The following is a 13,913-nucleotide window of genomic DNA, read 5'->3' as shown; positions in this document are numbered from 1 at the left end:
TTTCAATGTCTCCTTATCCATCTTTGTCTGCTCTTCAGAAAAGCGGACAATATAAAGCCCAGCCTGGCGAGCTCCCCACACTCATGCCTGGGCAGTGCCAACCTCCGCCTTTAAGCAGATTGAAATTGTCACTGCTTCATTAATCTGAAACTAGTTACTTTCCTAAGCACACAGTACGCACTTCCGATTTGTCGGGATTCACTCAGAGGAGTCCCTGGGGCCTCCCTGGGTTTGGGACTTGAAAGACTCAACAAAGGTATGACAAAGGTTCAGGAAAACATAGGGTCAGGCTGGAGAAAAGCAATGCCCAGGGTAGAAAGACAGGCACTGACATCAAGAGAAGAACACACAAACCACTATATTCAGAGACAAGGGGATGCCCAGAATTTTGGAGCGTGCACTTAAGAACAAGGAGTCCAACTATGAGAACATACAGGGATATCCACATGGAATAGCTTTCGGATTGGGAGTTCTCATGCTTCAGATTTTCTTTCCCCAAACCGAAGAAACTTGCTTCCAAATATGAGTCAAGGTTGGCTTTAATGTTTTGGAGTTTTTGTTTGTTTGTTTGTTTTATCTGAGCTCTGCTTCCTAAGAGATGTCTCTAAATTACTGTTCTTGTTGGCCCCTCTCCAGTTCCAGCCTGTGTTACCCGCTCCAAGTGCCAGGGCGTTGGGTGTAGAGCCCCTGTATGCATCCTTGTGGAATTTCTCATCTTCTGTGAGATAAGCTGCCTCTTTTCTTCATACCTCCACTATTAACAAAAGAAAATACAAAAGATTTGTCTGCTTTTAATATTTCTAGTTCACTTAGAATAGCAAGTTTTTGGATTCTATTCTAACTAATTTGGGGAAGAGATGTAGGCTTCCTCCCCCCACCCCAGAGAGGTTCAATTTTCAGTAATGTGAGCCTAAAGATTTATAAAATAGATTTATATTAAATTATGTTAATAGAAACCTAGTAAATGCCCCATTTAATTGCATGGAAAAAGAATGTTCCCTTTTAAGATATCTGTCACCTTAACAGGTACATACAAAGATTCCCTGGAATAATGAAAAAAGGAACAATCACTTTGATGCACTGAGCTGCATTCATGTCTGGGAGAGTGGTAGGCTGTGTTTGGAGAGGGTAGGAGGAGCTCCCTTTAAAGTAGCGATTGCTCCTTTAAACCCAGTTTCCTCTAACAAATTACTTCTATTGGAAGTGTCATTCTCCTCCCCTCTCACATCCTTAAGACTTGATCTGAGATCCAACCCAAAGCTCTCTGTAGTCTCCTTTCAATGTTCAGCTTTTAGCTCCGTCCCCCAACCAACTCTGAATACCTTTCCACCTTCCACAAGGAAATCTCCCAAGAAGTACCATGAAAAATGACTGGAACCTGCAGGAAAGGTAGAAATAGGAAAAACAAAAAACAAAAGAATCTGGTGAAAAGAACTTTTTTCACAACATGACCACCAGCAATGGAGTTATTGTTCTCTATTACACACATATATACACCTGCACACCATACGCTCACACACACACACTCACACACACACACACACACACACACATGTACATACACATACACAAACAGACCATATTGCCCTCTTTGACCTCTTTTAGTTAGAGCAATCGCCTTTCTGGTAATTCCATGACCACAGTCTGGGTAGGCCAAACAAACTGTTTCCTATTCCTGATGAGATATAAAAAGGCAGAATTGGTGGGGAGTGGGGTAAAGGAAGAGAGGAGGAAATCAAAGACTTTACATCCCCAAATTTTCTTTCTCCTAAAATGTTCTTGGATGTGCTTGGAGGGATGAAGTGGGTGGGAACTAAGCTGTGATGCTCACTTCAGAATAAGTGGGAGGGGTTAGCATCGCCAGTGTCTCTATCACCTGGGCCCAGGGACACCCTAGGGTTGGGCTGCTGGGTCACTTCTGCCTTGGGCATGAAGTGCAACCAAGATGCCTTGCTGAGTGCCACTGTCAATGCTGAATCTTTGGCCTTGGGTATGCGTTGGTCACTGAGTGGGAGGGGAAAGGGGAAAGGTCTTGTTCCTCTTCCTTTCTCTAAATGTCTAGCCGGGGTCAGGATACAGGGCCAGAAAGTCAATCTTCCTGCTCTCTGTCCTTCACCCCCAACTCTTCTCATGTTTAAAGCTACCAGAGAGCTTGTTTTCAGAGAGCTGGACTCAACTACACCAGGGGCTCCTGCTGCTCACTTCTTTTGGCTTTAGTGGAACAAGGTCCTGATTTCTAATTCTCATTTTCATCCTCTTTCTCTCTTTTCATTATGTGTCTATAGGCCCCTAAGAGTGTTCTGTTTTTCAAGAGGGGGCATATTGAAAAGCTAGCATTGGGCCCTGACCAGACAGCTTCGTTAGAGCATGGTCTGGAAGCGCAAAGGTTGCCCGTTTGATTCCTGGCCGGGACACATAAGGAACAGATCGATGTTCCTCTCTCTGTCTCTCTCCTTTTTCTCACTATAATCAATAAAATAAACATTTAAAGGAAAGAAAAGCTAGACCTGATGCTTTGCAGGTGTGAAAATTGTCAAGGGTGACTCCATCCATCTTACACATTGCTCTTTAATAAACCTGGAGCCACTAAGAAGATTGGCTAGCAGAGTATCTGTGTGTCTGAGTCTGTATGTCCGAGTGCTGATATAGGTGTTCTTAACCTAAGGTGAAACTGTAGGCCTTTAAAAGCAGACAGATTTCCACAGCCTTATTCTGATTTTCAAACATCAAAACATCAGCTGGTGGGGGCAGGTGAAAAATTCACTCTAGTATATAAAGAGACCTCATGATTCACTCTGAAAGTGACAAGACAGTCCACTGGGGACCAAATATCCTAGAACAAGGAGGACACCCTTCCTGTCCCCACCCCCCCACCCTCTGCCTCCACCCCTCCTACCCCCCACCTCCCCATCCCTGGCAAAACCTGAAGAACCTTTCTTTGGAGAATGTCCAATGTCTAGATAGGTATCTTTGCCTGGATCTTTTTTGCTTCTGGTGGGGAGTCCATTGTTTATTCTTTCTTTCCTGAGTAATTTCCCCGAAGACAGGGGAGAGAGGGGCTTAGAGTCTAAGCCTTAGAGTAGACCATGCAAGCAGCCGGAAACCAGTCAAGGAGGGCCGCTGCCGCGTCTCCCTGGCGGGTAGTGCGCGGGGCCCGCCGCGCAGCACAGGGCGCAGCCAGTGGGTGCCCGTGCGCTCCTGGCGCAGAAGGTCGGTCCCAGCCAGGCAGGGACTTGGCGAGGGCCGGGCCCGCGCGCGGGGACAGAGGGCTGGCCGAGTGCGGACGGGAGGGGAAGGTGTCGAGGCTTAGTTTGGGCCGGGAAAGCGAAAGCGGCAGCAGAGGCTCTTTATCCATCTCGCTATTTCCTGAGAAGGAATTCTTAAACGAGAGTTCTTTGCCCTGCCGCTCTCACTTCCTCGTGCCCCCGCACTTGTGCCCGGAGAGGCCCGTGGGTTGGGAAGGAGGGAGACGCGATCTTCAGAGAAGGCAGGGCCGGCTCCTCTCCTCGCGTCGGGCAGGGCGAGGGGCGCGATGCTCTGCCTGCGAGAGAGACCCAGAAGCTGGGCCTCCCGGACCCAGGAGGAGCGAGCCGGATTCCAGGCGCCACTGTGCGGAACCATGCCCAAGTCGCCGCACAAAGCGGCGCCCGCTCGGTATTCAATTCCACACAGCGCGCTCTCATCCTACTGCCTGTCCCGGCCGGCGTCTGAATTGAAACTGAGGACAAACCTGGAGTATCTGAAGGGGGGATTTCCTTCTCCCGAGTGGGGTGGGAAGAAGGGAGGGAGTGAGGAGCAGGAGGAGGAGAGGGGGAGAAAGAGAGGGGCAGGGGGAGAGGAGGAGAGGAGAGAAGGAGAGGGGGAGAAGGAGAGGAGGAGAGGGGGAGAGAGAGAGGGAATGAGAAAGAGAGACTCTGGGAAAAGAAAATCGCAGTCCCTTCCTTCCTCCTTTCTCCTTCTTCCCAATTAGCTTCCTGGCTTCAGTTTTAGAGCCCCAGGCCCACCTGGTGAAGTTTCAGTGATCACAGGCCCGAAGTAAGTCAGACCTGGAAGTCTGCACATGTGTGTTGTAAAAAGTTTCTATGGTTTGGCCTCTTGGGCTGCACCGTTACAAAAAATATCCAGAAATCACACCAGTGGGTGTTAGTGAGATTGAGCTTTCAGAAAATGACGTCTAGCTCCCCTGTTCCAGCTTCCCCTTGCTGTTAGATGACAGGGTCTGGCCGCGCTGAGGAGAGGACAGCGCCCGTGGCCCTGCTGGGAGCGCAGCCTCAGCGAACTCCCGGACAGGCTCGCAGAAATGACCTCTGCAAGGTGAGGGGAAGACAGGGGCTAATAGGGGGAGAATTCAGGTCAAAGTTAGGGAGACCAGGAGGAAAAACCCAAGAATCCAAAGGAAACAGCTATTTCGGAAAAGTGAGATTGTAAATCATTAGAGAGATTCCCTGTCCCTGACATTTTGCTTTCTTAGCCTTGATGAAAACCAGCTAATTTCTTAGCTAGAGGAACAACCAGAGATGGTAATGTTTCTAGTCACTTACAGCATTGTTTGTAAGTTTCCATGTTTGCTTCCAACCTGCTTTGATGGACGGATTGTTGCTCTTCCTAAAACTAGTCCAACTTTTGAAATTCCTCTGCATAATTCAGTTTTTAGTAATAAGAAGGATGGGGAGGAAGAAAAAAAAGGGGGGGATACCACAGAAAAGAAATATTAGAGACTTTCACCTTTTCTAACTAAATAAAAGGTTTGCCTCTCATTGCCAGCATCACTCTAACTGGAGTGATCTGTCCTCCCAACTGTGAGGAAGTGAGCTATTTTGAGGATGGAGAATTACTACTTGGTAAGTGGCCTCATGGCTGTAGGTATCTTCTTGGCAGAAGTTTCTGTGACACAGAAAACCTATAGAGTCCCAAACTCCCTCAACCAAGAGATTCATATTACCAAGTTTTAATCAACACTTCCGTCTAAATTTACAGACACTTTTTTTTTCCTGTCCATGGGGGAGCGGGAGATGGACAGGAAGATGGTGAGAGCAAACACCGCGAACTCAGAATCTTGGTTTTGTTACATTTATTTAAATAAATATAAATATAAATTTTATATAAAATTATTCACATAGGAAGGGACTTCCAGCATTGGGATTTTAAACTCTGCTCAGGCAAATTTTTAGAAAGCAAGATTTACTTTTTGAACTTACTACAGGATTTACTTTTCTAAATTATTTGCAAATCTATATTTTTATTTTAAAAACAATAGGAACTAATCAAGAAACCCGGTGTTCTTATCAGGTTCTGAAAAGCAGCAGGGCAGAGGAAATGACATGCGCTTTCAAAAAACTCCACGTAGGGCTAAATTTAAACCAATGCTGTTGTTTTTTTTTCTGTTATATGACAAGACTAAGTTGAATCTAGGTTATTTACATTTTTAAAAACTCTATTACTGACAGTGTAGCTCTAAACAAATAGGTCAAGGAGGGAACTTGGGGGCAGGCCCTGGGAACGCTCCGCTCTGTTCTCCAGATGGAACCTTGGAATTGGAGAGGATTTTTGACCCCTGGGTGCCTGCCGCGCTGGCGTTGCACGGGGCTCCCGGGAGCACGTGCTGAGACGGAGACGACCCTCCCTCATAAGGGGGAAATCTCCTTGTCCTCGTTGGCCGAGGCCGGCGACAAGGAGTCCTCATCCTCAGAGCGCGCGTAGTGCGCTTGGCTGCCGACGCACTTGCAGCCCGCGTGACTGTTCCTCTGCGTGCCCTTCCCTTCCTTCTTGTGCTTCACCCGGCGATTCTGAAACCAGATTTTCACCTGCTTCTCCGACAGGTTCAGGTATGTGGCGATCTCGATCCTTCGGAGCCGAGACAGGTACATGTTGGAAGAGAATTCCCGCTCCAGCTCCAGGAGCTGCGTGCTGGTGAACGCCGTCCTCATCCTTTTACCATTGGGTACCTGGCTGGCGTCCGAGGCCCCTGCACGCGGGCCAAGAGAGGTCAGAGAGGTCATTCTCGAGAAACGCGCTCTCGCCCTAGATGCCATCCCTTGGAAAGAGCGCCTCTCAAGGACCCACCTGGAGGGCGCAACCAAACACCTATACCCATCCCTCACCGTTCCCCATATCCCCGCTTGTCGTTCCTTAGCCGAGAAGGACACGGACGCCCATAGCAAGTAAACACCTTGCAACTTAAAGTCAGAAGATTAAAGGGGGTTGGGGACTTTCATAGTCAGATCTGCTCCTTTCAGGCCTAGCAGTGAGGCAGAGGCAACAACCGAGAGGCGGTCAAACTTAGCCAAAGCATCGGACGCTGTAGCTAGACCCAACGCCAAATTCCACACTGAAGTTTACACACACCCAGGGCGGACCTCAGGCAGTTAACAGCCCTCTTCTCAACCCTCAAGTTCGAGGTTCCTAAGGCCACCATAATACGGAACACTTAGGCGCCACGTACTAGCAATGAAGCGCACCAGGCCTTGTAGAGGTGGGCAAACTAAGTTCCACCTTTGTGGAATTTCTTGGGACCGCTTCACAGTTACACTAAAAGCCCCTCCTTCCTCCCCCCCCTGCGCCCCCCCCCCCCGGGCTCCCATTTCCTCCACTGTAGGCGAAAAGTTTGTTTCCGAGAGCCCAGAAGGCGCGGCGCGCAGGTGCCCAAAGACCCAGCCCTACCCATAGTGAGGCAGTGGAATCTCCGCGGGTCCGCCACGTTGTAGGTGGTGGCGGCGCAGACAGGTGCGTGGTGCTGCGGGTGCCCCAAGGCCGCCGCGGCCGCCGCCGCTGCTGCCGCGGCCGCTGCTGCCGCGGCCGAGCCAGGTTGTTGGGGCTGGTGGTGGTGATGGTGGTGCTGCGGCGGGTGGTGGTGATGGTGCGCGTGGCTCACGCGCGAGCAAAACTGCGAGTCCCCGGGACCCGAAGAAAATTGACTCTTGAGCAGGGGCAAAGCCCCGGCCCCGCCGGCCGCCCCGCCACCCCCGGCCCCTGGACTCCCTGTCCCTGCGCCCCCGCCGCCGCCGGAGCCCGCCGGCCCCCGGGAGGAGTGCAGGTGCGAAGTGACGCAGAGCGGGCACACGCAGAACGCGCCGCTCTTGCGGGACGGACAGCTGGGCCCGGACATGGACATCACCAACGGGGACGGCATGCCCAGCGGGATGAAGAAATCCGGCCCGGGGTGCGGCTCAGGCAGCGAGGGAGCGGGCCGCGAGGAGTCCTTGATGATGAGCGAGTCGACATAGAAGGAGCGCGACATGTCGGGAGGGGTGGGCGGCTGGAGGGCTAGGCTGCTGCGGCGCCTCCTCCCCTCTGCCGTTCAGGTCTCTGCCCCGGGCGCGGCGCGGTGCTGGCGGTCAAGCCCCTGGGGACGTGGAGGTGTCTGCGTCTGGGATGCGAACAAAGGGGTCCCTGGAGAGGTCTGGTCCTCACGTCCCCCGCCTGGAGCCCCGGCTCCGGGATTTTATAGCCCCCACCCCGGCACGTGATGCTGCCGAGTCCTGCTCCGCTCGGGCTCCTCGGCAGCTCCCCACCCCCGGGATAGGCTGCCCGAGTCACAACAGAAGCGCGAGGAGGGGCGGGCGCGCGGCAGGGAATAACTCGGAGGAGGGGGATGGGACAGACTTTGCAAACTGTAGGTTTTGTTAATTTCGCGGGGAAGCCGGCCTTCTCCCCCTCTTTCTCCACGCTTTCCCGAAAAATCAGAGCTGCATCCTCCATCCCATCCCTTCTCTAGTCTGGGCCCCAGCCCAACTCTTGCCCCGCACGGCTGCAAAGCGCACCAGGTGGGGACTTGGAGGTGTTTTTAATAGGGATGCCCAGTCCCTCCTGCTCCACTGTGCCGGCGGTGGCTAAGGAGCGGTCAAGTGTGAGGCTTGCAGTTTGGAGCGAGATAGTGCGGGCAGCAGACTGGCAACAATGCAGTCCTGGAGCTCGTCTTAGGCCACTGACACACACACACACACACACACATACACACACACACACATATTCAGAGTCCCCCAGCTTTTGGACTTGGCCAGGGTCATTCAGGTGGCTAGTTCGTGAGGGGTCTTGGGGCATTAACAATGAGGCCTCCCAGCTAAGAAGCAGATGAGCTTTTCATTCTGATTCTTGAGAAGCTGTAAAATGCCTTTGCACTTGGGGCTACTCAGATCAATGACCCTTTCTCGGTCCCTTTCTAATGGGCAGCTCCCCCTTTGGCAGGAGGAGATGTTGAAGAATCACTCTTTTCTTTCTCCAGATGGTTCCCCACTACATGTCCAGGCCAACCTTAGAAACCCCATCCGAGGACTTTGGAGAGAGGACTCAAGCCCTAGCCCGATGGAGACTGGGCAGCAGTTGGGGACGTACTTGCTCTGGGCCCCTTCTTCCCCACGTCCCGCCCCTTTGCATTTTACAGATCTTAGGCAGCTGACAGTCTAACCTGGAAGCACTGTCCACTCTGCTCTAATTTAAAAGCCCAACAGCCCTAGCCAGGATAGCTTGGTTGGTTAGATTAGAGCATCTTCCAAAAGTGCAGAAGTTGCCTGTTGGATCCCGGGTCGCGGCACATACAGGAACAGGCCAATGTCTCTCTCTCTCTCTCTGTCTCTCTCTGTCTCTCTCTCTCTCTCAAATCAATGAATTTAAAAAAATTAATTAAAATAAAAGCCCAAAAAATATAGAAGGGAATTGAACCATTCAAGGAATCCTGCCTCAGATGGGCGAAGTGGTTTGGAAGAGGAAATCTTAGCGGCACAGGGCCCAGTGGAAGACGCGCACCGCAGGTGGCTGCCGGGATAGGGGCTATTGATCTTTGGGGAAGGCAAGGTGACAGCTTTTCTTTTTTTCCCCTGTAGAAAATCTATCTGGAGTAGGGATGGTGAGCAACATCTACAAATCCAATCCTTTCCTGAAAACAGCTAACTTCAGGCCTGAATTCACACTGGTGCTAACCAACTTGGGGACAGGACTGCCACCACTTGTGAGAACGAACGGAGTGCCCAAATCGGAAGGGAGGACCACCTTCTCAGCTGGAGACATGGCTGTCTCTCTGTCCTCTTTCTGTCTCTCCTTTTTCCTTTCCATCTCTGTGACAGCTCTCTGGCCTGCTAGAGAAGTGTAATTGGGTTGTAGGGACGCCCCCGCTCTGGGGAGCCCAGGATTTATGGATGGCAATTAAAGTTTTATGAATTGCAGCTGAGGCTGGTTATTGAGCTATTTGAATGTGATTAGAATTCAATTAGAAAGTGGTTAGTGGACGGTGGGTCTCCAGAGTGTAAACAGACAGCTATTCCAGAAATGTGCTAATCCAACATCTTGTGACAACAATTAAGGAGTCTCAGGGCTTAACTCAGGGCAGCTCAGCTGTAACTACTTTTGTACCACAAGGTTTGCTGGTGCAGCCATTGCCGGCACTCAGCCTGAACCCCACCTGCCTGATCCAGCCCTCCAGCCTGACCTTACTGGAATCGGAGATCCAGGCAGTTCCTGGGATCATTCCAGCCCTAAAAAGAAGACTGGGAGCTCCACCATCAAGAGAGGCTAAGGACAGGGTGGTTTTTTACAGGCCTAAATTGTCCAAATAGATGGCATGATATGTCCATTTACTTTGCAAGTTCTCTCTCTCTCTCTCTCTCTCTCTCTCTCTCTCATATATATATATAATTTGTTCACTTTGCATACATGTTTACCTCTCCATTTTCCTCCTCTGGGCTAGGCAGAAGTTATCCAAGATCTATTCGGTGCTGAAGGTTTGGGACACAATATATGGTTTTGGGTGTGCTGAAAAGAAGTCCTATCTATGTTCATGAGCTGAAAGTTGTGCTTATGTGAGGACTATTTTATTTTGGAGAATCCTAATTTTGAAGCTTGAGCATCTAATTCAAATTATACCTGGCTACGGAAACACATGGTTGGAGTGCTAAGGAATTTTGAGAAAAGTGAGAGGCTCACGGGGTTGCTTCAGGCTGCAAGAAGAGCAGGGGCTTGGGGCCAGACTGAGGCCAGAAGCAGGCTATGTCTGGGAGGCTTGCCTATTATGTACTTGGTTATTTGCTTGTTGAGCCCAATAAGAGCAAATATTCGGGGGTCATGTTCCTCATTAGAGCCTTTCTCTTCTTAGACTTCTCTTTAGTTCTCCTTAGATCTCTCAGTGTCTCTCCACCCGTCTGTCACTTTCTCTTTTTTCCTTTCCTCCAGCCCAAGCTTCAGAAGCAGGCCCCACAGTGCCTCACCACCCCCCATCCACGCAAGGAAGCCCACCCTCCGTGGCCCCCCAGGCGGATTTGCAGCAAGCTCTGTCCAGCTAGAACCTTTCCCAGGATAGCAGCACCTCGAGTCAGCTCAGAGCAGAAGGGCATCCCGGGAAGACGTTGCTGTGCCCCCACTGCGGCACAATTTTATTTCTCCGTGATTCTGTCCGATAAAATTTCATCGTCCATTAAGTAATCCCTGAAATGAGAGCCCTTATGAGCCTATAATGAGCTCTAATTGCCACGACTCGGGGAGCCACGTGGAAGGATTTATTCGGTATTAAGCAGTCGGGTACAGAGTACAGGCTGTTACCTAAGCCATTACTTTCATAATTCAAGGAGAAAATTAGTTCTTTTAAGGGAGGTTGTGTGGAATCCTTTGATTTCCTCTTGCTCCGGATGGCAGAAAATGGCTTTGTCTTCCTTGAGTGCAAGACAATGTCACAAATGCAAAGGTAGTAACAAAATTGGTCCCCCACCCCCCGCGTGCCCAGTCTGGACACCCCCTCTTACCCTCCACCGAGAGAGAGAGAGAGAGAGAGAGAGAGAGAGAGAGAAAGAGAGTTCAGAGGCACTGGCTTCCGCCCCCAAACTCTCCAACTTGAGCCTAGATGAACAGTTTCCTCCCCGCTCAAATTTGAGATTTGAATTCTTGGTTGTAGCTTTCAAAAAGTCTTCCAGTACTTTACTCCAATCCCTGATCGCGCCTGACTTGAACCCCACATTCTCTTCTTCTCTCTCTTCCTTCTTCCTTTCTTGGGCAAAGTTAGAGAAAATAAAGGGTGAGGACTTAGCAGTTGTTTTATTCAACAGGCGCTTAAGAGTTTAGACCCATAGTTGAGCTCATAGGTTTTTACGGCTCTAACTCCCACTTTGCCCCTCCTGTTGCGCCCCCTCCATAGTCTCTCTCTCTCTCTCTCTCTCTTTCTCAGTTTCAGCGTTTGCCTACAGGTTCTCCTGCCCCAAACCGAGGCCGCGAGCAGAGCGGGACAGCCAGGAGTTGACGGGGCCGCCTCGGATTTATTTGCTCCTCTTACATTGATTTCATATTAGTTTCCAAAGCGATGAATGATCTCAAAGCTGGGTTTTGTTAGCGGAACACAAACAGGAGACAGGACTTACTTGCCCCCAGCTCCCTTTAATGAGGTCATTATCAAAGCGTGAACAAGTCTATGAATGTTTTATTGAAAGCGCATCGTTAACTTGTATCCATCCTTTTCTCCGAGTGGCATTGTGATATTGCTGTCTGTGGCACATCTTACCCGATATAGCCCGAGATTTCCCCATTCTCTGTAACCAGGCAACCCTTTCTGAATACCCCAAAATTGAAAAGAACCGCTTAGTCTTCAAGAAAGTCCTCAATAATAGTGGAAAAGAACAAAGATCCAGGAGACAACAAAATGCCACAGGGGTGACTTTTCATGAGCAATTATCTCTCATTAATCAGAAGAACAGCTGCAATATTAATTTTCTCTCTTTCTTCCTCTCTTTTCACAGTCCCCAACATTTGAATAATCATAAATTTTGATTTTATGAAGGAGTCCCATTTGGAGGGGCTGGGTGAAGCAGCTACCTAGGTGAAGGAGAAAACACTCTTTTTTATTTTTATTTTAAATCTTGGTAAAGCTGCCAACAAAGCAAAATGGAAGAAAAAAAGAGAGAGAAAGAGGGAGAAATAAATACCAAAGAAAACGGTGCCCCCTCCCTTCTAGCGGGCGGCTGAGATCAGGGAGCTTTTCCAGCACCCCCGCCTAACTCCGCCTCCCTTCTCTTCTCCCACCGCCCAGACCCATTCCCCAGACCCATTCCCCCGTTCCGCTCCGAGCAGGGCGGAGGGAAGTGTCCCCGGCGTCTGGCGTGGGAGTTTCGGCCGGGTTTCTGCCGGTTTAACTTGCAAACGTGAAGCCAAGCGTTGTCGATCTGACCAAAGAGACACTCTTGGGGCGTAACTTGTATTGTGGCCATCAAAAGCGCGCCAGCCTCGGATGAACTGAGACGTGCATTCAGCAGAAATGGGGCGCTCGCTCTCCTTTTATGCGCCCGAGAGGCGATTGTTCACAGGGTGTGTAGCCAGGGTGGAAAACGAGGGTCCCCAGATAAGGGTGTCACCTGCAAACGGGCTTGGGGGAGTTAAAGAATCTCATTAAAACTGAGGCTGCAATTAGCAAAACACACACTCAGAGAGAACGCCAGCCTTTCTTGAGTAGGGATGGAAAAGGAGCAGTTGTAAGCTAGTCCCCACATTCCTCCGCTGGCTGAGTGAGAATATTGTTACTTTTAAGGCAGAGCCCGGGGAGGCCGTTCTGGGCCAACGGCAGGCTGCGGGCCTTGTGCTCACCCATCACCCCAAAATGATCTTGCTTCGCTCTAGTTTTTATTCAGAGCCGCTGGGCCTTGGAGAAACTTGAACCCGCCTTTGGACTCTGCACGGGCGCAAGAGTTCAATTCGGCTTTCGAAAAAGGGAATGGGGGGAGGCTTCTAGAAAAGGGGTGAGGAGTTTCGCTCAGTATTTCAGAACAGTCTCGGTGCGCCTCGAGCAAGGTTTGGGTGGCACCGAATTCCCGCCGCACCGTCCTGCCCCCCACTTAACCTTAATTAATATTCGTGCTACCAAATCCTTAAGCCTAACAAGGCAACCCTCCCCCACCCTTAAAGCTCTCCTCAGTCAACAAAATAAAATTTATTGAGCGCCTACTCAGTGCCCAGCGTGTGCTAAGCGCCGCGGGGGGCTCCCCTGAAAAGGCCCAGACTGTATCCAATGGAATATTGTTTCATTTCAGTAACAATGGCCTGAGGTGAGGAACAATTATCCAGATAATTGAAGCAAATGCTCCACCTCCCGTCCTTCCTCAACAGTTCCTTCGGCACTAGCCACGTTTCTTTTTCTTTTTTTTTACACTATCTTTTTCAGAGTTGGTAGGTTTTGTCTAGTTGGAAGAAGGGAGGGAATCTGAGAGTGGAGGGGTAAGGCTGATTAGTACTCAGACGAATACCAATTTCCCTCTTCCTTTGGCATGTTTGCTGAGAGCACTGGGCCGACATAGCTACTTAGCAATGAGAATCAAGACTTTTCCTTCTTTCTTTCTTCCTTCCTTCCTTTCTTCCTTCCTTTCTTTCTTTCTTTCTTTCTTTCTTTCTTTCTTTCTTTCTTTCCTTCTTTCCTTCTTTCTCTCTCTCTCTCCCTCCCTCCCTCCCCCTCTCTCCCTTTCTTTCTTTCTTTCTTTCTTTCTTTCTTTCTTTCTTTCTTTCTTTCTTTCTTTCTTTCTTTCCTTCTTTCTCTCTCTCTCTCCCTCCCTCCCTCCCCCCCTCTCTCCCTTTCTTTCTTTCTTTCTTTCTTTCTTTCTTTCTTTCTTTCTTTCTTTCTTTCTTTCTTTCTTTCCTTCTTTCTCTCTCTCTCTCTCCCTCCCTCTCTCTCTCTCCCTGTCTTTCTTTCTTTCTTTCTTTCCTTCTTTCTCTCTCTCTCTCTCTCCCTCCCTCTCTCTCTCTCCCTTTCTTTCTTTCTTTCTTTCTTTCCTTCTTTCTCTCCCTCCCTCCCTCCCTCTCTCTCTCCCTTTCTTTCTTTCTTTCTATCTTTCTTTCTTTCTTTCTTTCTTTTTTCTTCTTTCTCCCTCCCTCCCTTTATTCCTTTCTTTTCTCTCTTTCTTTTTTTTGTATTATCGAAAAGAGAATGAAGCTTTATAATTTTTAGGAATCTGATT

General features: G+C 49.8%; 1 protein-coding gene across 1 annotated transcript; it reads right to left on the bottom strand.

The window, feature by feature from the left end:
- Positions 1-5,136: 5,136 nt before the first annotated feature.
- GSX2 (GS homeobox 2) lies at positions 5,137-7,355 on the bottom strand. Its single transcript, XM_066385609.1, has 2 exons — positions 6,661-7,355; positions 5,137-5,965 (listed from the first exon to the last, which is right to left on the bottom strand). Exons 1-2 carry the CDS (start codon positions 7,235-7,237, stop codon positions 5,625-5,627), a joined length of 918 nt encoding a protein of 305 aa, XP_066241706.1. The 5' UTR covers positions 7,238-7,355; the 3' UTR covers positions 5,137-5,624.
- Between the last annotated feature and the right edge of the window lie 6,558 nt (positions 7,356-13,913).

The sequence above is a fragment of the Saccopteryx leptura genome, chromosome 5, assembly GCF_036850995.1.
Source record: "Saccopteryx leptura isolate mSacLep1 chromosome 5, mSacLep1_pri_phased_curated, whole genome shotgun sequence".
NCBI lineage: Eukaryota > Metazoa > Chordata > Mammalia > Chiroptera > Emballonuridae > Saccopteryx > Saccopteryx leptura.
The sequence above is the reverse complement of the archived record's forward strand: the minus strand, read 5'-3'. Positions and strand labels throughout refer to the sequence as shown.

Excerpts from the sequence above, each read along its gene's own strand:
- GSX2 (XM_066385609.1), bottom strand. The coding sequence starts at position 7,237 with ATGTCGCGCTCCTTCTATGTCGACTCGCTCATCATCAAGGACTCCTCG. Across the intron at positions 5,966-6,660 it reads ATTCCACTGCCTCACTATGG|GGGCCTCGGACGCCAGCCAG; the intron begins GTAGGGCTGGGT and ends GCCCGCGTGCAG.